At 46.6% G+C, this 25021-nt stretch overlaps 1 protein-coding gene across 5 annotated transcripts in view; it reads right to left on the bottom strand.

Annotated features, from left to right (window-relative positions):
• Nucleotides 1-25021, bottom strand: part of XPNPEP1 (X-prolyl aminopeptidase 1) — a 58293-nt gene that overhangs the window by 19679 nt on the left and 13593 nt on the right. For 4 of the 5 annotated variants that reach the window (XM_024121398.3, XM_024121399.3, XM_028481189.2 and 1 more), the window contains 7 exons: nucleotides 13644-13707; nucleotides 12339-12443; nucleotides 8580-8672; nucleotides 8192-8335; nucleotides 5871-5966; nucleotides 3651-3732; nucleotides 1877-2087 (listed from right to left, as the gene is read on the bottom strand). In XM_024121398.3, coding sequence (XP_023977166.1) covers nucleotides 1877-2087; nucleotides 3651-3732; nucleotides 5871-5966; nucleotides 8192-8335; nucleotides 8580-8672; nucleotides 12339-12443; nucleotides 13644-13707 — 795 coding nt within the window. The remainder of the gene's footprint in view (nucleotides 1-1876; nucleotides 2088-3650; nucleotides 3733-5870; nucleotides 5967-8191; nucleotides 8336-8579; nucleotides 8673-12338; nucleotides 12444-13643; nucleotides 13708-25021) is intronic. The other variant, XM_028481187.2, reaches the window with a different exon arrangement.

A 25021-nucleotide genomic window follows, 5' to 3' on the forward strand; every position in this document is an offset into this window, starting at 1 on the left:
ATGCTCACAGCAGCATTATTCATTATATTCAAAAGGTTGAAACAACCCATCTGTCCATCAAGGGATGAGGGGAAAAACAAATTGTAGTATATACACACATTGGAATATGTATTTTTGCAAAGATTGAAATCCTTATCGTATGGGTTCACGGATGTTGTCCTTCTATTTTATCAGTGGTCCGATAGTGATTTGACAGAGATTTCCCAAAGGTCCTAGAACCAAAAAGGAAAAGAAAACAATATTGTCTAGTCTGTGCAGATGGGCTTCTGATCTGGGGCACTCCACCAATTCTTAGCCAGGCTGCCTCCAACTCTGCCTTAGCTTTCACCTCCTGCTTTTGAGGAGCCCGAAGTTCAGCCACATATCAAGCATGGCTTACTGTCAGACCTTTACTGAGCCTGTGTCCTACCTTGTGCATATGCATTGCACTCTGGAATCTCTGCTATGCCCTTCAAAACTCTTATTCCCCTAAGACTTTTCCTCCATCACACTCACCCTTCCCAGGCTTTCGGGGCTCTCTGCTGGTTGCCTTATCTTCTTTCCCTTGCCCCAGTGAACTATGGGTACGATACGTTTTTAGATGCTTTTGAGAGATACAACTGAGACAGCCACTCCATGGCTGGGAGGGGGAGTGGGAAACAAAATTCATCCTCTGTGCCATTCCCTCAGCAGTCCTCCATAGAGTTCAGAAGGCAAAATCACAGTTTTGGAGGAGAACAAGATCCATATTATGACCCCTGGCACCCGCAAGAAGCACCGTGAATGTTGCTGCCAGGAGGGAGGGAGACGCAAGAGGGAAGAGATATGGGAACATATGTATATGTATAACTGATTCACTTTGTTATAAAGCAGAAACTAACACACCATTGTAAAGCAATTATACTCCAATAAAGATGTTAAAAAAAAAAAAAAGGCTACAACTAAGGTGCCTTGAACTCCTGCTCCAGGCCTCAGTTAAAATGAGGGGGAAGGTGTCAGCTGCTTAGCACCACCCAGCAGGGGCTCAGTCAAGGCGCAGGACTATCAGTATCATTTGACCTTTGAAAAATCCCCAACTCCCAAAGCCTCCCTGGGCCTCAGGTCTCCTTAACTATGAACTGTGGTGGGAGAGGTGGGTGTAGAGTAGTGTCTCCCAAACTTCAGATACTCTCATACCACCTGCACAGGTCTTAACCTAGCTGCTACCCCCTGGACCCTTATTTACTAAGACTTTTCTTTAGACTATCTTTCAATCAACATAGGTTACTGAACTCAACTCTCTCTTAAGAAAACAATTTTTATAATATATGGTCTCATATGCTAATCATATTTTTTTCTAGTACACACTAAAACACTTTTTCTATAGTTGATATACAGTATTATATAAGTGTGAGGTATACAACATAGTGATTCATAATTTTTAAAGGTTAAATTCCATTCAAAGTTGTTATAAAATACTGGCTATATTCCCTGTGCTATACACTATATCCTTGTAGCTTATTTATGTTATACATAGTAGTTTGTACCTCTTAATCCCATATCCCTATCTTGCCCCTCCCCCCTTCCCTCTCCCCCACTGGTAACCACTAGTTCATTCTCTGTAACTGTTAAAACGCTTTTAAAACAGAGACATTTAAATAAACCTAAGTATGAATGTGTACCACCTAAAATCATCTCTCATGTCACGTTTTGGAAAACACAGGACTCAATGAGTTCTAAAAGCCTCACACTCCAGCCCAAAGGGCTCATCCAGGGAGACGACACCTCTGACCCAACAGCCAGTCCTGGAAATCTGCCTCAACAACCTCTGCTTCAAAGACAAGCTGCACGATGCCGGGACTGGAAAGGGCCTGGCAGCTGCAGTGGCAGGTTTAGATGGGTCTCTGGGGCTACCAACCTTGGGGATGGCCTCGCTCACGGCATAGCTGGCCTTGTCGCTGACCCACACCTTCTCCCTCGGGGAGAGGCTGGCGCACAGAGTCTTGAGCTCGCTCAGGATGGACCTGTAGGGAAGCACCTGGATTCTGTATTCAGCTTCCAGGCCCAAGTCAAGCAGCAGGTGCTCCTTCACACTGGGGGCATCTGTGCGGTCGCCATCAATGAAGAGCCTGCAGAGGGGCCAGAGGTGAGGTGACAGAAAAGGCGGGCACAGGAGTGAGAGGACAAGAACACGGACCCACACACAAGCGACAGGCTCTACCTCCCGGCATCCAAACCAAGCAGTTTCTCTTTCCTCCATGCCTTTCCCAAATCGTGCTCCCCAAACTGTGTTCCTTGCCCTGTGTATGCTGTCACCTTCCACCCCATTCCCCAAGCCAGGACCTAGGCACTGTCCTCCTTGATGCTCCTCCTTCCCTCCTACATTGAGATCTTTGAACCTACAGCCTAAACACCCCTCAAACCTCTCCAGCTTTCACTGTAGCCTGGCCCCGTCGCTGCCCAGGTTCAAGTCACTACCGTCTCTCACTTGGATCAGTGCCACAGCCTCCTAACTGGTCTCGCTGCCTCCAATCTTCCCTATCCACCCTATTTTTTGCAGCAATCATAATTCACCCCATAATTTCACTCCAATCATAACATTCTTTATGATTTACAAGCCTGACCATGTCGTTCTGTGTGAAAAACTCATTCAGTAGCTCCACAGCATCCTCAGGACAAGAGCCCCAAGCTCCTGAACCTGGCTCACAAGGCCTTCCTTATGGGGGCCCTGCCCACCTGCCGGCTTCCCACTCCAGGTTCCAACCACACTGGACCACTCTGGGTCCTCCACGCACACTGCGCTCTCTCCTGCCCAGAGCCTCTGAAAATGCTGCTTCCCCTGCTTAGATCACCGTTCCTCTTCCTCGTGGCCCCCTACTCACCTAGCTAACCCACATGTACCCTTTATCTCTGACTCAATATTACTTTCCCCAAGAGCCTCCTCTGACCAGGTCAGGCCCCTCCAATAACACCTGTACCCACCCCAATGACAAGTTAGTGCCCACTATGTGCCCGAATGCCCTGAGGAAACCTCTCATCTCTGCAACTCTAACCCAAGACCCTGTCTGTCTTGTTCACCCCAACACCTAACAGAGACCCTAGCACATAACAGGCAATAAATACGTCGTCTGAATGCAGAAAGCCATCGAAATAAGAAGAGCAATGACAGGTTGGCCACAAGCAGCAGTTTAAAAGATAAACTGACAAGGCACAGCTCAGGGGGTTTTTCTGTGTCACTTCTGACCTACCAAATGACTGGGTCTATTTGCATCGTGGACCCAGGATTGTATAACAGAGCCCATATTCCCCTTGGCATTGGCTGCTAGGAAACCTGGAATCAAATGTATGGCCTGAACAAGACTCTGCAGCAGGAATTTTGTGAACTAACCTCACTCTCTCCAGGTTTGTTCTGATGTCCTCGACCACCTATTTTTTTTCTCTCCTAGTACTACAGAGACTTTCAGAGATTTCAAATCATTTTCAGGATTAAAAGAGAGGCAGGATATAAATAAATATCTATTGTTAAGGAAGACAAGAAGGGGAAGGAAGAGAGGCAGGAAAGGGAAAGGGCAGGAGAAGAGCAGCGTACTAGCGCATGTCAGGCCGAGACGGGCGGGCCCGGGCCAGCAGGGGGCGACGGGGGCTCCGAGGAGCTGTGGGGAAGGACTTTCAGGCGCGGGGCCAACACTCACATGATGGTCTCTAGTCCTATGATCGCATATGAGAAAAATACTGGATTGTGCTCCACATCTGATCCTCGGAGATTGAACAGCCCTGAAAAAAAATAAGTTCCTGTCACCTGCCTGAGTGAGAGTTTAAGGGGTAGCTTGTAGAGCAAGGGAAGAGCTTCCACTCGCTAGGGAAGGACTGGGCGGCGTCTCTCAGAGAAGCTGGGAGCCTCACTTCCTGGTCCCACCTCTGAGCTGCAGTTGCTCATATCCACCAAATGATGGCACCAGAACTGTTTCTTGTGCTACCGCATCACCACCCCGAGAAGGGGATGGAAGAGTTATTAGTCAGAAAACCCAACAAATGCCCTCCAGACAAGAGTTGAAATGGTCCACCTGGCGGTGACCTGCCAGGCCTAGCAGGCCTGACGACGTGCTACAGAAAAACGCTCTGACACTCCCAAATACAGGGGAGGGAGCCAAGCACTCGCTCCCTTCTGAGGGGAACGACCTCGAGTAGAAAAACTGAGACCCACCCATGAGGGAGGCCAGATGAGGCCCTCTGTGCGAGGGTCAGGAGCCCCAGGAAGGCGGGGCTTCCCGGCAGAGGAACAAAAGCAGTGAGTCAGCGGGGCCCCGGCCCACGAAAGAAACCCGAGCCTGCGGCCCACCCGGAACCACGGCCGGGTGGAGGGCCTGCCCTGGCCAGCGTCAGGGGGTCTAGCGAGGTCTCTGCGTGTTGGAGAAACTAGAGGGACCAGCAGAGGGCACAGCTCCCGTCCGAGGGCTTCCAGCTGCCTAATGCTTGCTCTCCTGAGGATAACAGTGCAGAGAGGACCCTGGCGTAAAAAGCACTGCCTCTATTTTAAAATCATGGCTTCGCAAAGTACAGCAATGAGGCAACATGTTCTACCTATCAGACCAAACTAGCACTCTTTTTAAATGACAGCACCTGGGGCTGGCGAGGGTGTGGCGAGAGGGGTGTATCCATACACCCCTGTGCAACCTTTCTGGCAGGTACATGGCAAAATGGTCAAAAGCCCTGCCATGCACACACCCCCTAATCCATAACACCACCTCTAAAGCCAACCAGAAGTTGGAAGAAAATTATCAGAAACTAAGACATGGATTGTGATGCACCAAGACTTTGATGGATGTAACAAAATCACGAGAAAATTGGAAATTACTCCAAAGGGCATACGTAGGGGAATGGTTAAGTAAATTATGATACAACCATATGATGAGATATTTAATATTCACTTAAAATTATGCTTATGTATGCTCAGAGTATCCCGATACACTGGAAAAAATCTAGCTACAAAATTATACATGTGCAGAATGTTAACTGTGATTCTCTGTGTGTAAGAAAATTTAGGTGATTTTTTTTCTTCTTTCTACTTCCTCTGCACTTTCCAGGTTTTCCGCAATGGAAATGTGTGTCTTTTTAATAATAAAGGAGAGAAATTAGCTTTATATGTTATTTTCTCTGATGTTAAAGTTACTTAGTTAATTAGGGATATAAATCACTGACACTCTTGACAAAGTTTGGAACTGGGGATTAGAGAGCTAGGACATTGTGCAGTAAACTTTCCTTCTCTAGTGAGAAAAATAAAAGGATAAGGCAGTGCCTTGTCTCAGGTGCCCTGGGTCAAATCCAGTCAGAAAATAGCAGACAGAATAAGAAGATTCCTTCAGGTTCTAGAAGACACTGAACAATTCCATGGGGATAGTTTAAGGTCTAAAGATTAAAAACTGCTATTGTACCAAAAGGCTTGTTGAAGAACTTTCAGTTCCTGAGTTTTCTGAAGTAGAAATATGTCTAGAACATCCTCATTGTGAAGAACTTGGGGATATACGGGAAAAGGATAAAGAAAAAAATACCTCCTATGATCTTACTTCTATACCCATAGAGACACCCGAATGTTGACAGGCACCAAAAGTTTGTTGGAAATGTCCCTCCTCAGAGATGTCACAGTCCTGAGTAGACTGGCCAGAGGGGGACATCATCACAGATTTAACATCAGCCCCTGGCTGTAAAACAGCTCCAGACCAAGCTACATTCCCCTCCCCGACTCCCTATAATTACTTCTCCATCCTACTCGGCATATCATATACCCCACTGGTGACAGTCTTTTGCTTATTCCCTGGCCACTCAGAAAGCTGAATTGCATGAACACACAGATTCCCAGAGAACCAATGCAGAGACTGGGTAACACACCCCAACGGTGAAACCAGAGCACTCACATGCAATCTCATCCAGGGCAGTGACCACAAACCACACGACGTTCCTCTCGGCCATTTTCAACCGAAGATCTACAACCTTGTCCTTCCAGGAGATGCCTGCAAGAAACAAACGTACTTGCGACTCCAGCCCTGGTCTGGTCCCAGGGACCTGCGGAAGCCAAGTGAAAGAACCCATTCCAAACATTTTTAACCAGCACCATATCCCAGGGAGCATGTTATCTGAGCAGAAAGAAGGCCCAGATTCAAGCCCCATACATGAGAAGTGACTCTAAGCTAGGTGACTGTCAAGAGCCCTGACTGCCCCAAAGAAAAAGTAATTCATTTGTTCATCCAACAAATGTCTATGAAGCATCTACACTTCCCAGGCCTAGATATCTGCAGGTACCATGCTGGTCACTGTGGTTACAGCTCTGAGCTACATGCAGTCCTTGCGCTCATGGGGCTTACAATCTAGAAGGGAAGACAATTAAACCAGCAATTAGTGGGACTTCCCTGGTGGCACAGTGGTTAAGAATCCACCTGCCAATGCAGGGGACATGGGTTTGATCCCTGGTCTGGGAAGATGCCACATGCCTTGGAGCAACTAAGCCCACAAGCCACAACTACTGAGCCCATGTGCCACAACTAATGAAGCCCGCGCACCTAGAGCCCATGCTCTGCAACAAGAGAAGCCACCGCAATGAAAAGCCTGCACACCGCAATGAAGAGTAGCCCCCACTCGCCGCAACTAGAGAAAGCCTGCGCACGGCAACGAAGACCCAACACAGCCAAAAATAAAATAAATAATTTTTTTTAAAAAAACAAAAAAACCCCAGCAATTAGTTACACTTCTGTACAGGGAGCTTTGAGAACACACTACCCAGCAGAGAGAACTCACCGAGTCTTAGAGGTCAGGGGAATATCACCTACCACTTTACATTCCCAGAGATACGAGACTTGCCTTTCAGTGCTAAGACCGAGGAATTCTCTACAGTCTGACTCAGTGTGACAACCACTTCCAAACCACACTTGCACTGTCAGACACAGCCACGGCCTCCCTGCTCTCCCCAGGATGAAACTGGGGTCCTAGAGGAGCTCATCCCATCACCACCACCCAGCATGAAACAGCACATGTAACGCAGGGCGCAGCCACCTGTGAACACAGCAGGCATCTGTCTTATTCGCCCAGCACCTAGCAGTGTCCTGTACACAGCAGGCACTCATGTGTCTGCTGAACAGAAGTTTTACCAGCCACACCTGCTCTTCCCCCTTCTATAAGCAATAGGTCAGAGCCTCTGCTTCAGTTGAACAAAACTCAAAACACGCTGATGGAAAATGTTTAGCTGACCCTGGGCCACTCACTGGACCCATCCCCCTAATCTGTAATACCCTCAGGTGAGGGTGTCACAAGGAAAGCAAGCTGGGGGCTGTCCCCACAACTAAACGCTGCTTTGAAGACCAGCTCGGGAATGCTGTTTAAAACTTGACTGAGAGTCTGGGCTGTAATGCTTTCTTCCCAGGACCCCTCTGGGCAATGTGCCCACATTCCAGACATCCCCCATCCACCTCTCCTCTGCCGTGTCTACAGCAAGGCTGCCTCCCCTGCAGCCCCACCTCCCAGGCCTTTCCCTTTGCACTCCTCACTCTTCCACAAATCACACTTTCATCTCCCACAAAATGTTCACAGAACTTGCTCCTCACTCACCACTATCACACAAGCCAAAGAAACCCACCCACACCCCGAAGTTACTAAAGCAGAGGATAGATAGAAGGAGGGGGCCTGGGAAGGTAAACCTACAAATGCTGACAGAAGAAAAGGAAATGGAATCTAGAAACCTCTAGGCTCACTACAGTCCAGTAAAAATTTATTTAAAAAACAAAACAAAACAAAAGACAATCTGCTAAGGCTGGGGTGTGTATACAACCCAATCAGCTGTTGACACTGATTGTGGATTAATAAATATGTGAGAAGAAAAAAAAATTTAAGGAAAGAAATAAAACTCTCAAGGTGACTAAATCAAAAAAAGAAAAGAAACCTCTAGTCTGTTTCCAATATTAGACACATTAGAGGGGCAGTTAGCAACTGAATGGTAAAAAAGCCATCTCAGCAGCACCCACAGGTCTGCCCAGAAGAGCTCTGCAAGAATAAACTATGCCAAAGTAGGTGGCAAGTAGGTGGCAACTGTGGAAACAAACTGAACTCCTGCTGCAACAACTGCCTCATGTGCCAGGGCAGGGCAAAATCCTCCAATCAGCTCAAGCTCGACCTGGATTCAGAGGACTTTCGTTTAGGTGAAGGGGCCGATGGTCGGGGGCCTTCTGGGCACAGCCGTGGTTCTGACCTGTGTAATCCAGGCCCAGTGTGATGAGGGGCTTGCACGGACGCTCAGGACGGTCTGTCCAGATCTTGTCCACAAGATTCTCCTTGACAGGAATGAGGTGGTGGCCAGCGCTTCTCAGAACCTTGGCCATCTTCTTCCAGTAATCTGAGGAGAAACACATGTGGTCTAGCTATGAACTGAACACCCTCTACAGGCAGCAGGGCTTGGCACCTTCTGAAAGGCTATCCCATGGCCCTGTGCTACCTCTTCTCCTCACCTTGACCTTTGTTGTGATATCAAATCATGCTGAGCCCCCAAATGTTCCACAACCCACAAGCAAACAAGGAGGATGGAGAGGCCTCTACAACTCACTTCCTCACCCAAGATGAAAGGGCCTAAGCTTACTCACCTGTAGGAATGATCAATGGGTCCACACCAACTCTGGATCCTTCAGGAAGTACACTCACCAGCCAGTCTTCCTGAGTTGGTGTGTCCTTCAGACCTACAGAGGGAAGAACTGATGAGAAACAATTCCCAGGGGACCCAGGTTCATTGTCCTATCCAGAAGGAGGCAATTCACCAACATCATGATAGCAGGGTCTTTATTAAGCACCTTCTTCAAAGAGAATTGACAGCACTTGGAAAATCTGAACTTCACTTAATCCTGGAAGGCTCTGAAAAGTGTAAGATGCTATAAAAGGAAAACATAAAGTAAGATGGTATATAAGGAATGGGTGAGACAGAAGAAAAAAAGAAACAGGATTTTCATTAGACCCCTGGTAAAAGGCATCCCAGGAATTGCTGCAATACAGGTACATGGTGTCATCGTGAAGATCGTCTTGTATCAGCCTTTGGTCACTTTACCACTACTGGTGATGAGAGGGTGGGTGGTGATATGGTGAAGGCTGGAGCTGGAAGCCTCCCTTACATTGCACACCAGGTAAGGGGAACACACACCACAGTGCCCTCCCGATCTGGAGGGCAGCATTGCAGAGTGAAGGCCCCCGCCAGACAACCAGGCCTGACTGGCAGCAGAGAAACGTATCCAAAGACTGTAAGAGGGACACACAGGAGCCCAACATCGTGTCTTTAACTGGCTCCCTGGGCTTCCCAACTACCAAGAGCAAACAGTCATAGGACACCAAATAAGCTTCAAAAAAGGAACTAAAGTTATTTTTATATCCCCGTTTTTCTTTAATTCGACCCAGTATCTTGTATGTTTCGGATGTATACTTTTTTCATCAAATTTTTGCTAAACAATTAACATTTTGGTAAAATATTAAGAGCAAGAGTTCACATATTCTGAAATAGTACTGTTTTACTATTCTCCCTAGCGAGTACTGATAACCACATAACCACAGAAGGGAAGTTCAAAGGTTTGTAAAGAAATGAGCTCATGGGACTTCCCCGGTGGTCCAGTGGTTAAGAAGACACCTTCCAATGCAGGGGACGTGGGTTCGATCCCTGGTCGGGGAACTAAGATCCCACATGCCTCAACCACCTTGATGCCAACTAAGCCCAAGTGCCACAACCACCGAGCCCACACGCCTCAACTAGAGAGCCTGTGTGCCGCAAACTACAGAGCCCACACGCTTTGGAGCCCGAGCGCCACAACTAGAGAAGCCCGCACGCCACAACGAAGAGCCTGCCGCAACTAAGACACCGCGTGCCGCAACTAAGACCCAATGCAGCCAAAAAAAGCAAACAAATAAATAAATATTAAAAAAAAAGAAAGAAAGAAATGAGCTCATGAATCTGTTCTAAAAAACTGCCTAGGGCTTCCCTGGTGGCGCAGTGGTTGCGCGTCCGCCTGCCGATGCAGGGGAACCGGGTTCGCACCCCGGTATGGGAAGATCCCACATGCCGCGGAGCGGCTGGGCCCGTGAGCCATGGCCGCTGAGCCTGCGCGTCCGGAGCCTGTGCTCCGCAACGGGAGAGGCCACAGCAGTGAGAGGCCCGCGTACCGCAAAAAAAAAAAAAAAAAAAACTGCCTAGAAGCTGGCACTGAGTTGTTATTTTGCTATTTGATTCTTTTCTATTTTTTTCAAACCGCTAAACAAGCCACTTACTAACAAAGTTTCTTTAATTCCCCTAGTATAACTTTCACAGGATGAAGTCATATCATCTCCTAGCAGACAGATGTTTAGCAAAAACCCCAGGGATGAACCACTCCCCAACTACATCTACCAGAATCTCCCTACACAGGAGAGACAGTGAGGAGGTGAGCTTAGGGCAGAAACTAGAGAGGGGCTTGGAAGGGAGAAGGACTCATCTGCTGGGGCTGTTCTAGAGGACAGGCAGACAGTATTCGCTCCTCTGACACTCTGACCCCCAAAGCGCTGACTTATCTAACAGCTGGAGTTTAGGCCCCAAAGAGAGATGCCCACACCCCAGAGGCACACTGAATGATCCACTGGGGTACAAGCAGAAAGTATTAGGACTCCCATTTCTAATTTTTCGTAAAAAATAAGATATTAATCTTTGCTTGTATTTGAAATACAGATGGACTGGGCGCATATACCGTCAACAGAGGCATGTAATCAAAAAGTTTAAAGGTCTACTGGCCTATCCATTTATAGTAGCCCTACAACCCCAAGTGCCTCTGTGTGTGTGTGTGTGTGTGTGTGTGTGTGTGTGTGTGTGTGTGTGTGTGTGTGTGACAGAGAGAGAGAGAGGGAGAGAGAGAGAAGAGGGAGAACAACTGGGGCAACAACCACCTGTAGCTTTGATGTTTCTATATTTTTAAAAAAGACTTTTGAGAAACGGAAATTTAAAATAAATCCACTGCCAGGATAAAAACGTTCCTAATTCCTCCCTCCCTAAGACAAACAACACTTATATATGTGGAGTGTGTGAAACACACACACACACACACACACACACACACACACACGCTACCTCAGTAGGCTAACTGCTTGGATCTTGGAGTCAACTCAACTCAACAGAGTGTCAACAGCCCTCTGTTCCGTGAACCATGAGTCTGGTAACAACCTGATTTCCTCATTACTTCCAACTACAAACAAGAAATATCAGGGATTTGGCCTCATCTTCTCTTCCTCACTCAGCCCTGGTAGCCCCTTTTCCCTCCTTCTATTGTCCAAGTTCAAAATTCAGCAGGCAGAGACCTTTGTACAACCACTAAAATCATGTTTCAAAAGACTATTATAGTGACAGGGAAAAATACAGCACAAAATTAAATGAAAAAACAAGAGTACACACACACACACAATCATTATCCAATAGACACTGAGCTCTATACTTCCCATATACTATTTCTTTTATCCTCACCGTTTTATGTGGTACTTACTATTACTATTCCACCTCACATATGAGGAAACTGAAGCACTGAAGGTGAAGCAACTTGCCCAAGAAAGTTCCAGACCCATGCTCTTGCCCTGTGGCTGAGCTGCCAGAAGCAAGTCAGGATCCTCAGAGGGAGAGCTTCCTAGCTTCAATTGCCAATGGCCCCTTACCTTTATCTCACTTTGAATCACAAGGCAGCAAAGAGGAAAGGCCCCAGTGCATGAATCAAATGCACAGCAAGCTATGTGAGCTGCAGCAAAGCAACTGTCCTCTCTGGCCCTCAGTTTCTCCTCACTGAAATGAGTATCCTGAACCAGGATCTGCCAAAATTGAACGCGTAATGGTATGTGTATATCAGCATGTCATTTTCTTGGTTTTCCTTGTGCCATGAACTTTACTCTGTCCCCTCAAAATTCATACATTGAAGCCCTCCCCCAAATGTAACTATATTTGGAGACAGGGGGTTTAGGAGGTAATTAAGGTTAAATGAAGTCATAAGGTAGAATTCTAATCCAGGAGGACCGGTGGCCTTCTAAGCAGAGGAACAGAGAGACACAGCCATGTAAGGATACAGTGAGAAGGAGGCTGTCTGCACGCCAGGAAGAGAGCTCTCACCAGAACCTGACCACAACAGCACCCTGATTTCAGACCTCCAGCCACCAGAAATGAAAAAGTAAATTTCTGTTGTTTAAGCCACCCGGTCTATGGTATTTTGTTTTGGTAGCCTGAGCAGACTAAGACAACTTGGATTCTAAAAGGGGCCCGTGGCCCCATAAAAGGGGTAGGATCCAGAAGCCCTGAGGAGCCCTAGGGTCCCCTGCCAGAGCTGGCCAACTAAAGTTGAGACGGCTGTGCCTCTACGCACCCATCTTCATGAGCGTCCAGTTGCTGTCCATCTGCTTGGCAGCCTGGAGGAAGTAGCGCCCATCAGTCCACATGGCCGCGTGCTCTTCTGTGACGATGGCTGTGCCTACAGCAGGGGAGCAAAGAGATGAGAAAGGTTTCTGACCACCACCTAGAAGCTGCACAAAACGGCAGCAGGCAGGCAGGCACGGTGAGGGGCACCAGATCGCGTGTGGCCTCACCACCGCTCTGGTGGGGCCTCTGGTGGGGCAGCGGGGCCTTTAACTCCAAGAGAACCTCCAAGGAAGAGAAGATGATACCACTGAAAACCAGCTGTGGGCCAAGCTCTGAAAGAAACAGTCCTGAGTCAGCCTGGGTATTGGTCCCTGTACAGAAAGGACCCCACTTGTACAGCATGAGTCAAGGCCAGTAGAAAGAGGTCTGTGGACCTGCGGCCACAAGGGTCTCGTAATTAACAACAAGATAGTGGTGGATCTGCTCAGTGATCACAGCCATCTGCTCCACCAGACACCCTAAAGGAGGTGTTTCACCTTTCCCAAGAGAGACCACCTGGATGCTGTCAGTGTTCACTGTGATGCAGCAGTTGGTCACCAGCCAGGAGTTTATGCCTCCCACCTCTATCTGCCCTCAGTTCCCACAGGCCCAGCAGAACTCAGGGCTTTCAGCAGAGGTGTCAGCCAAAACCAATCCTAAAGTGCCTTTTACATCAACGGAAGCAGTGCGCTAACTGCGAGGAGAGGGGCTCGCACCAAGTCTAGCAGCTTGAAGGATGGGAGTCTGAAGTGGGGAACCCATCCTAAAACTCAAGGGCACAACAGCTTTGGGAAAGTTAGGGCAGGGCAACAACGTAGCTCAACATTCATCTTTGTTATTTAAGCTGAAACTGAAAACAGAGAAACCAAAAGTCAAGCGCTTAGACAATTACACAGGACCAATAGGCTAAGGAGGGGGTTTTAAGGATGCTATTAGTGTCCCACTTCTTATTTGGAGTGGTAGTTACACAGGGGTATTCAGGTTAATTGATACACTTTTCTGTATGTATGTTACAGTTAATAAAAAGTTCAAAACCATTTTTTAAGTAACATTTTTTAAGATTTGAAAAGCAAAGGCATAGAGAAAAGAGACACTAAAATGTAAGCTTAGGAGCTGGGGATGCCGGGACCACATCCCCTCTGCACAGGCTCAGTGGGGACGTCTGGTTTGCATTTTCTTTTTGGTTCTATATCACAGGCTGAAACTGGGTCTAGTTATTTTTGAGAGGCAAACAAAAGTATCAAAAGAACAAAGAGAGAATTTAGAAACTCACCTGCAGAGCCATCAAATCCAGAGACAAAGGCCCGCCGACAGTCACACGGAGCAATGTACTCACTCTGGAAAACAAAAAGGACAAGGAATTGGACCTTGATCAGTCACATGCCGACTCCTGCTCAGCCCAGCAGGACTGCAAAGGCTGGCAAAAGCTGGGCACCTGCCTTCAAGGAACTGCCAATCTAGCTGAAGAGGCAGGCTGAACATTTTTTTTTTAATTAGCGCACACTACAGAAGACCCTAATTAATTAAGGGCTAAAGGGCTGTTCCCTTTAACCTCAATTTTTTCATCTGGAGAACAAAGCAAGTCAAGAGAAACAGATCAAAACTGCTCTTTCCTCACTGAGACCTTACTCAAAAAACAAACCAATAGCCTTCTCCCTTCCTTGCCACTGACATTTAGGCATCTGTTATTTTTCTCAAAAGCCCGAATTTCTGTTTTATGTGCCAATAATTCTCTAACTTAAGTCTCTTTAGATATCAGCTTATTTCTGAACTTCCTGTTTGTATCCCCCATCCAAGGCAGTGTCACCAATCTCTCCCACGCAGATCCTGTCCCTTCCTGTTAGGGAACGAAGGGAAATGCTTCCTCTAACCCAGGAGGCTTCAGCAAAATAAAACATCATGTTCAAATCCAGGTCCTTCCCAGCCGATAATCCCTTGCCTCTGAATGGAATGGGATTAGGGCTAAGAAGGTAAGAGGTTCCCATTCCTGGGGAAAGGGTACGAGGTCACATTGTGTAACTTCTGGTAATAGCCAGTGAGGCACAGAGAGTCAAGTAACTTGTCCAAAGTCACACAGCTAATAAGTAGCAGAGGCAGGATTTGAACCTGGGCGGTTTCAGAGCCTCAACTCTGAAGCCCTATGCCATGCTGCCCCCATAAAACACATTGTATCCCATCCTCAAAATAACTCTCCAGGATAAGACCAATAGCAAATGAGAAAACTGAAGTTCAAACACAGAATCGTTAAGTAACTAACACGTCAATAGCAGGGCCAGGATCTGATCTACCTGAGACCAGAGCCACTGCTCCATCTCCTGTTAGCAGGTTTTTCCTGAGCTAAAGGACTAGGCAGGGTTAAGAATGCTTAGGATAGAGAAGGGGGCTGCTGGCTGGACCCCAAGGTATTCTGGGGCAGTCAACATGATGTAGGGGAAAATGGCTCCCAGGTTCTAGTCCTGCCGCGTGGATGAGAGCTGCCCCTTTCACCAAGGCAGCCACAATCGCAGCCTCAGGCCAGTCACAAGACCATGACCCACAGAGGTGCTGGAAGGGTCAGCAGGAAGAATCATGATGGCAGGATGAAGGAGCTCTGAGAGCTCTCGGTCGCACCTGCCCTCTAGCAGGCCCAGCTCCGTGGTCTGCAATGAGTCTCCTCACCTCTCTCAGCCTCAGTTCCTCATTTCTACAACGGGTCATTTCAGATTGCTGAATGCAATGGCAAGCAAATGTTTGATCCCGAAAACACAAGGGAACATTGACCAGATAGCACTAAGGACATAAAAAGAAGTGGCCTCCAGCTACAATTATGAACCATAGAGCCCTCCTTTGTTTATTCACCCAGGAATTAGTGAGAACAAGACTGAAAAAAAAAAAAAGGCCAAAACGGGGGAGTCTGTTCATACCCTTCTCCTAGTTCTGTCGTGAGGAACAGTAAGTGAATGTTCAGAACAACTCACCAGAAACCTGGGAGTGCTGCGTATATGCAACAGAAGAGATGATATTAATCTCTTCCTCCTGAGTGGTGAAAAAGCAGCTAAGAGGCTGGGAAAACTCAGTTAACAAAAACAACCTTGTGCTAAAAATCAGAGTACACAATGGGGAAAATACAGAGGGGGCACTCTGGACCACCAAGGAGGTCCCCCCGGCCGGGTGCTCTCCCACCCGACACACAGTGAGGAGGCAGGTGAGGGGCTCGGCCTGGCTGGGCTCTGGCACGAAGGGACACAGCTCTCGAGGAGTGCCCCACCCCTACCTGGGGAAGCCGGGGCGGAGGCTCACGTCCCCCCAGGGGTTACCTGGAGCTGCCTCTCAGCAAAGGCAGGAGAAGAGTTTCTCCAAAGGGAGATGGAATTAACAGCAGGTGGATGTGTTTGGTTTGGGATCGAGATGAGGGTGGAGCAAGAACGTCTAGACATGACCTAAGTGGTCAACATGCCAGAAAGACATCACTGACCAAAGCTGTCACCTTCACACCAACAGGCTAAGCAGAGGCCAGACAAGCACTGGGCCCGGGCCTCCCACTCTTCCCCCAGCCATGAAGCTGGCAAAGCCCGGGAACATTCTCCCTAGAGAACAGCAAAAGGCCTAAAATAAGCCAAAGCCTTAGCATACTAGGAAAAAGCCGCAAAGAAACACAGCCGTTGGCTTTCTTCTCCAAAACTGTCCATTTCTCTCCATCTCTAATATGTCCCCGTCCAAGCCTCCCTCATCTCTACCTGGACCACTGTCCCTACAATCCACTCTTCACACACACACTCAGAGTGAGCTTTTCAAAATGTGTATATATCATGTTAGCATCCTGCTTAAAATCCTCCCGAGACTTCCCATCACACTTAGGATAAAATCCAAACCCCAGCCCAGTGCCCGAGGCAGAGCTTGGTCCCGGCCTGCTCTCCTCCCACAGTCCTCCCACTCAGCGCTCCAGCCGCACCGCCTGCTTTCTGCTCCTTGCGCTTGCCAACCTCATTCCTGCTTCAAGGCCTTTGCACATGCTTTTCCTTGTGCCTATAAAAGTCTCCCTCTGGTCATGGCATGACAGGCTCCTGCCCATCATTATATTTCAGGTCAGATGTCACCTCCCCAGAGAGGCTTGCCTAGACTATGCAGCTACAGTAGCCACTCAGCCTCTTCTACCTCTCTGTACAGCGCATTTTTCTAGATGTTTCTCTTCTTAATGACTCTTTTACACTGTTATTGTCCTGCCCCCCAGAATGTAAGTCCCATGAGATCAGGGTGTTTGTCTGTCTTGTGTGTCACTGTCCCTGTACAGGGCACAGGTGACACACACTAGGCCCGCAACCAATACTTGCAGAATAAAGGAACAAGCAGGAGGAGAGATGAACCTTTCTCCGTAGTTAAGACCTTAGCCACCTCTTTGAAGACAGAGAAAGGGCTACAAGCCAAGAAATGCAGGTGCCCTCTAGAAACCGGAAAAGACAAGGAAACGGGTTCTCCCGAGAGCCTCCAGAAGTCACTTTAGCCCTGCTGACCACTGCAGACTCCAGCCCTCCAGAACTGTAAGGTAATAAATTTGTGTTGTTGTAAGCCACTAAGTTTGTCACAGCAGCAACAGGAAACTAACGCTTTATCCGACAAGAAAAAGGCCAGAAGGGATTATAACTGGGGTTTCAAACTCAAAAGCCCGAGGGTACAGGCAGGTAAACTAAACGAGTAAAGCAGGACAAGAGGCTGTCTCTTCTAGAGAGAGCAGCTCCTCCTCAGCTCTGATTCCTGCCACGCTGGAATGGGCACCACATGTCGCCAACCTTCAATATTTCAGGAAAAGCTTAATATATGTATGTTCGTGAGAGATCACTCAATTTTTAAACATTGGCATCTAATTCAAACAATTAAAAAAAACACAGCCAAATAAAGCATATCAGTAAACTACAGAAAATAAAAAAAAAGCCTCAGCCATGTCTCAAAATTCAGCTCAAACATGCCCTCTTCCACAAAGCTTTCTGACCCATCCAGCTTTCAGAGCTCTCCCACACCTCTGAATTTTACTGAACCATCCACAATGGCATTATCCATGCTCCCCACCTTGGGTGATGATAACAAATAATACTGGCTAAGACTGACTACTTGCCAATAACTATCTTCATTTCCCCTAATTTTAACCCCAACAGCAGCTCTGGAAGGTAGCATCCTTCCCATTTACAGATTTAAAAAAAGAAAAAAAAAAAAAAGAAGAAGAAGAAGAATCAGCAGCTCAGAGAAGTAAATTACTTACTTACCACCACCCCCCAACCAAGACACCACTGCTCTAAGTGTTAGAGCCAAGATCTGATCTCAGGTCTGACTTTCAAAAGCCCATGCCTTTGCCACACTGCCAAGCAACCTCTTTTATTCTGTACAGAGATTGTGCACATCTGGTCTGCACAAGTGGATTATAAACTCTGAGGGAACAAGGAACACAGGTATGCCCCCCATTCACCTCCACCTTCATCAGCCACATAACAGATGTCTCCTACATGCAGGAATCAAACTTATGTTCAAGCCTGGCTCCCCCACTTACTGGCTTTCTTGTCTCTTAAATGAAACCAAGTCAAGGTATGTGGGAAAAACGGATAGCTGCCCAAAGATTCACGCCCTTTCCTACTGTAAAGTCACTGAAGAGCGGTTGGTTTCCCATCCAGGACTTCATTTCCCAGGCCCCCTTGCATCTAGGCGGGATCACATGACTAGTTCTCACCAACGGAAAGTGGGTGGGAAGTGGTATCCGAGTCAGGGCAGTTAAAGATGGACGCACCCTCTCCATACTCCTTCCCTTCCGCCAGCTGGAACGGTGGCATCACAGGATGGAAAGTGCCTGGATCCCTGAATCACTCTTCTTCCTTGTGGAAGAAGGTCACCCACCAACCAGGAACACCCACTCTGGACTGCTACATGAACAAGAAATAAGGCTCTGCAATACAGAGTCACTGAAATTTTGAGATATGTTACCACAGCTAGCGTTACTCTAATTAATACGGTGAATAAAATCACTCCGGGATAAAAATCACTACCTCCACGCCAGGAGAAAGCCTATTTAAGAAATAAAAACAGGAAGCCAGCTCCTGGAGGAATGGGAGTAGAATCAAAAAGAGTTTCGGAAAATCGGAGTCATGTCTTCCAGAAGGAGGAACCATAAACACAGCCAAAAGCTCAAGGTGGCGGAGCCGCCCCCACAAGGATGGGATCTTTGGACTAAGCCGAGCCCAAAAGCAGACGAGGGGCCTCACAGAAGGGGAGGATGAAGAGTTCGGATTTCTCAAAGGTGGGGCCAGTGCAGTTCTGGCCCCAGCCAATGATTCTCCTGGTTTGGGGCCAGTAGTGCCCGCAAATCCCAACATTTGGCTTAGAAGGTACATGAAAACACCCAGATTACAAGAGAGAATGGACACTTCCTCACTGTAAAAGTCCCGCCGGGCCCAAACTCATTAATACTACAACCGTTGTTCTGAGTTTAAAAGAAAAAACCCTTAGAGTCAAAAAGGACAGAGAGGGGCAGAACCCTGGAGTGCCAAGTCCTTGCACAATTACATATTCGGGGTGCGTATTGTCTCCAACACGCAACAGTGGGTGGGTGGGTGTATTTGTGCTTTGGAAAGCACACAAAGGACAGAATTCAAGACTCCTCTTCATTTCTCTAACACCCTAGCTCCCCAACCCGTAGGAGAAATTCCATCAACCCTGAATCTAGCCTGAAACAGAACAGGAACAAGAGCCCCAGAGCACAGCAGCCTCTACTACTACTGAGGAGGCTCCTGTGGCAGGTCACACACAAAGCCAGCACTTCCTCCCTGTCCTCACAGTCCTGGCAAGGACCCAGAGTCCCACTCAACAGTCATCCCAACGAGGGCCCTCCTCTCCACAGGACCTGAAACAAGGAACGTGGAGCTTCTCATTTCTTTCTGCGGATGGCACCACAAACCCTCTCAGCTTCCAAACTTCATCTGCCTGCAAGGTCCTCGCTCAATCTATCTACCGCTTCTCCTCCAAATCCTTCCCTTCTTCTCTGCTCCTAAGACCAGCACCCAAGTCCAGGCCCTCTGTACCCCGACTCTGGGATCCTGCAATGGCCTCGGAACAGGCTTCTCAGTTCCCAGTGTCTCCCTTCTCCAGTCCACACTGAACACTGCTCCCGTTAATTGATCATGTCACTCTCTTATCCAAAGACCTTCAGTGGGTCCCTACTGTCTAACAGAAACCTCAACTCCTGACTCTGGTGGCTCCTGAGTGGCCTTGACCAGACCCTATTATTCTTTCTTCTTTAGGGTTATCATTATTCATATTCTCCTACTTCCACGGATTTTCCCATGGTATTTCTTGCACCTCTCTACCTATATGTACCCAAATTCTACCTGTTCACCTTCCAATTTAAATGCATTTCCATCATGAAGCCTTCCTTGACCCTGCCAGCTTAAAATACTCCCTCTCACCTGTGAGTTCAGTCCGCACTTTAAATCTGTGCTTAGCATTAGAGTAGCCACCAGACACATGTAGCTACGAAGCACTTGAAATGTGGCTAATGTGACTGAGAAACTAAATGTCTGATTTTATTCCAACTAATTTAAATATAAATTTTAAAACTGATGCTCAAGGCTCAGTTATTACAAAACTTTTTAAGTATGTTTAGAACAACTTTGATATGTAAGGCCACTTTTTCAACTGAAAATTTTATGAAATCTAAATACAGATCAAATATTTCCAATGAACATTCCACATTCAAGTTGAGATGTTTTGTAATGACATACATACCGGAATTGAAGACCCAGTATAAAAAAAGAAATATAAACTATCTCACTAATGATTTTTTATACTGATGATGTGATGAAATGATAATATTTTGGACATACTGGGGTAAATAAAATGTATTATTAAAAATAATTTCACTGTTTCTTTTTACTTTTTTTTACTATGGCTATTAGAATAGTTAAAACTACATATGTGCCTCATGTATTTCTACTGGACAGTGCTGACTGAGTTCTTTCCTATGACATTTACTAGTCGCATTTTGTGTTAGATTTGTGACTAGGGCTATCTACTCTTTAACCTCTTTAAGGGAATATTTTCCCTCATTCATTTCTATAATAGCAGTAATAACAACAACAGAAATAGAAGCTAATATAATGAGACTTATGAGGTGACAGACATGCTTTAAGCATTTAGATCTATTAACTCATTTGATCCTAACAACAGCCCTAAGAGATAGATATGTCACTGTCCCATTTTTGCTGGTGGGGAAACTGAGACGCAGAGAGTTTACCTGACACTTAGGAGTCTGAGGTAACTTACTTGAGGTCAAGCAGCTAGTTAAGTGGCAAATCTGCCACGTGAACCCAGACAGTTTCTAGAGCCCATATGCTTACCTATATGCTAACTGCTTGCCTTTTACATTTGTCCCAATACTTAGCCCTGATATGGTAGTCAGGAAATATGCACCAGACAAGCAAAACACAACTTCTTGCAAGGCAGATGGCTAAGCTACAGCAATAGAAATGATAACCAAAGATTATAAAAGAAAAATGGAGGGGGGGGGTAGTGGGGAGGGAAGTGAGAGAGAAGAGGACAGCAAGAGTACAAGAATATAAGTTTGTGAAGCCTAAACAAATAGAGACTTCTGCAATAAAAGTGACAGCTCATATCAAGCAAGCTTAACTTTTTGTGTTTTCGGGATGTTGCTGGAAAACACATTTTTCCAGGATTAGAGCTTCAGCTTCCTCATTTAGGGAGGAGCCATCCAATTCTGATATTCCAGATCCATTAGCAGGAGGTGAAACACTGAGGGAAAGCCTGGAACATCACTGGGGTTTGGCCAGTGTCGCTGCCATTCCCAAAGCTGAATAAGAAATTGCTTTGGGTCTATTAGGTCACACCTAATGTCAAAGACAGAATTTTAAAAAATCAATCAGGGTATTAGACCAAAAACCAGCATTATGACACCAAAAAAAGTTGGCTCAGGAACAGCACCCAGGACCAAGAACATCAAGATAAACTTGGCGTGGCTACAAGAACGTCCCCTACCAGTAAACATACAGATTTTATCCTAACTCCAGGCAAAAGAAAACTGAAACTGAAATATCAACACTACAAAGCTTCCAGCACACCCTTAACTGGAAACCTTCAAAGGTTAATGCAAGTAATACTCACAGGTCAAATCTTTCCATGCAATGAGGCCTCACCTGGAGGTGAAGGTTCATAAAAAAGCAGAACTAGTAGGAGTTTGGCTGCTGCTCCACAACAGCCTGTGAGACCCTTTCAAAGGAGAGACCCAATTTCAGGTAACAGTGTGCTAGTGCTCTGAGGGTTAGTGTTATGTGTCAACTTGACTTGCTAAGGGATTCCCAGACAGCCAGCTGGTAAAACATTATTTCTCGGTGTGTCTGTGAGGTTGTTTCTGGAAAAGATTAACATTTGAATTGGCAGACCCAATAAAGATCACCCTCACCGATACACATGGGCTGCATCCAATCAGTTGAAAGGCAGAGAATGAAAAACACCACTGGTGAATCCAGCAGAGAATCCATGTGACAGGAAGCCCAAGTCCAAAGGCTGAAGCCTGGGCGAGACAGGAGGCAAGGAAGAGCCCATCAGAGGTACCCAGGCGGGAGAAGAAAAAAGGAGTTCCTTGAGGACAAGGCCAAGGTCTGCCCTTCTTAAATGGTGGGATGCCCAGTTCCTCTGCTACTTACACCTCCTCAGGCCCAAGCTATGTTGGCTACCCTAACTACTCATCCAGCCCTTAGTCAAGATGAAACTTTGGTTCCTATGAAGTTGGTGAATCTTGTTCATCTAGAGAACAGAGGTGAATGGAAGAATTCTGTTACCAAAGCCCCACCCTAAACCCCACCAGTCTCTCCTTACCTCCCCTGCCTACTAAATTTAACATTACAGTACACGGCCACCTCGGCTTTCTCACGTGACAACAGCCCCTTTCCGGCCTGATCTGCTGCTTCTCCTACACTTACACATTGTTCTCCCACCTCCCCCTTCACCCCTTCAACCACTTCTACTTGCCAAACCCTCATCTTCAGGGGCCTCTCCTCTTTACACCTCCCCTTCCTCTCACGTCTTCAGGGAGCAAGTTCAAACCCACTGTGGTACAAAAAGTGCTACTGAAGATCAACAGACTAAGGAATTCCATGGAACACAGTCCCCTACCGCACTCCTGAGATGACTGTGGAAATTCCATGGACATTTAAACCTGTAAAGTGCTGAATATTTCATCTGTTCCTTAGAGTTGTACAGTGCACACTCATATATTAAAGGCCCTGAGAAATCCTACAGTTAAGAAACTGTTCAAATGGGCAAAGGACTTGAATAGACACTTCTCCAAAGAAGATACACAAATGGCCAACAAGCATATGAAAAGATGCTCAACATCACCAATCATCAGGGAAATACAAGTCAAAACCACGAGATATCACCTCATATCCATTAGGACACCACCATCAAAAAAAAAGAAATCACAAGTGTTGGCAAGGACGTAAAGAAATTGGAATTCTTGTGCACCGTCGGGGTAAATGTAAAATGGCATTGGCCACCATGGGAAACAGCATGGAGGTTCCTGAAAAAATTAAAAATAGAATTACTATAGGATCCAGCAATCCCGCTTCAGGTATATATCCAAAAGAATTGAACAAGATCTCAAAGAGACATTTACAGATCCATGTTCAGTGCAGCATTATTCACAAGAGCCAAGAGGTGGAAGCAACCTGAAAGTTCATAAACAAATGAATAAAGAAAATGTAGTGTATGCATACAATGGATTATTATTTAGCCTTAAAAAAGAAGGAAATCCTGTCATAAGCTACAACATGGATGAACCTTGAGGACATTACACTAAGTGAAATAAGCCAGTTACCAAAAGACAATACTGCATGATTCCACTTAGATGAGGCACCTAAGGTGGTCAAATTCTTAGAAAGTAGGATGGCAGTTGGCGGGGACAGGGAGAGGTGTTCAGTGGCTGTAGTTTCAGGTTTGCAAGATGAAAAAGTTCTAGAGATCTGCTGTACAATTATGTGCACACAGTTAACACTGATGCATTGTACAGTGGTGTGAAAAATGGTTAAATGTTAAGTTTTTCTACCACAATAAAAACAAAAAAGAAACTGTTCAGCTCATTTCACTATTTTCTTGACCCCTGACTACATTTTTTGCAGAACACCTTACAAAACACAACAGGAATGCTGTAGAATACGGTTTGGGAAACTCTGTTCTAAACATCAAAATATCCTGAATGTCATGCTGTTGCCTCAAATCATCCAATCCCTTTGGTTATTCATTTCAGCCCTTCATTTGCTCCTGAGGCCAGGAAATCTCCTGTGCCTCCAAGCAGGGGTCCAATCTTGATGCTGTCCCCAGGTTAACACTGGCCTGATACTGTCACGACCATATGGTTTGCCACCGTTGGAGGAGGGGCAGAAGGAGGTCAGCTAGAGTGGACCTCTTTCGGGAACTTTACTTCAGCTTACAGTAATACCCTTATCTGCCACCCCCTCCATCATGGCAGACCCTCATCAGTCATGTCAGTGCCACACGTGATCTCACATGTGAGCACGCACGCACGCACACACACACATACGTACTTATACACTCACAGTGACCAAGGGTAAACACCAAGCTACTACACCAATCAAGTTCTCACTCAGGACTCCGGATTTGGAATTGAGGTTCTGGCTCAATCCGGTATCTTGAAAGTAACAGATAAAGAGATATATATGCAGAAACTGTGGGGTGGCCGTCTATTCACTATCTACCTTGTTGCCCGAGACAGAAAGAAACGTATCTGTAGCAAGAGCTGAAACCCCTCCTATTCCAGTCCTCCTAGAGGGCCAGCTGCACGCTGCCCTCAGGTTCCACAGGACATCCTACCTGAGGCACACCTCCAGAGAGTACCATTCACAACCTGGAGCTGTGCCAGTGCAGTGGCCCTGCCCCTAAGTCCTTATAAAGCAGTATCTTTATTGCTCAAAGTACTTCAAGGTGGTTTCTATTGCCTGCAACTAAAGAATTCTAGAACACCAGTATTTCTGACTATTGCTTTTTACTTCCTTAGGCTTTTGCCAGAGGAACTTACCACCTTGTTTCTGAAAAGCACTCTAAGCTTCCCTGCTTCTCTGCCTTTGCTCCTATTAATCATTCTATCTAGAATCCCTTCCCCCTTCTCTATTTACCCAACACCATGCGTCCTTCAAGGTCCAGTTCACATGCCTCCCCTGCCCATGAAGCCTTCCATCACCCTCCCCTCTCAACCTCAAACATCCACAGCTCTCTGCCCAGATTTTCTTGATGGCACGTCCACATTCCACCTTGCAATATAGACATGTGTATGCATATCTTAACTCTATTACTAAACTGTCTGCTTCTTGAGACCAGGACCATTCTCATCTTTGTGTCGCATACCATACCTAAGGCAGTGCACATAAACAAAGGCTATAAAAAGTATATGTGTAGATGACTCTATGGAAGAATAGCACTTTGTATACCGTCTCAGGTCTCTACTAAACTGTAAACACGGGGAGGGCAGGAATTCAAACTTAAATTTGTCTTTGTAACCCTGCAGTACCATGACCATGGTGTAGGCATCCAAACACCTGCTGACTAGAATCCTTCGTCCTCTGCTTTTCAGCCCCATCACATGCAGTCTCCACCTCTCTAAAC

Source organism: Physeter macrocephalus, chromosome 20, assembly GCF_002837175.3.
Source record: "Physeter macrocephalus isolate SW-GA chromosome 20, ASM283717v5, whole genome shotgun sequence".
NCBI lineage: Eukaryota > Metazoa > Chordata > Mammalia > Artiodactyla > Physeteridae > Physeter > Physeter macrocephalus.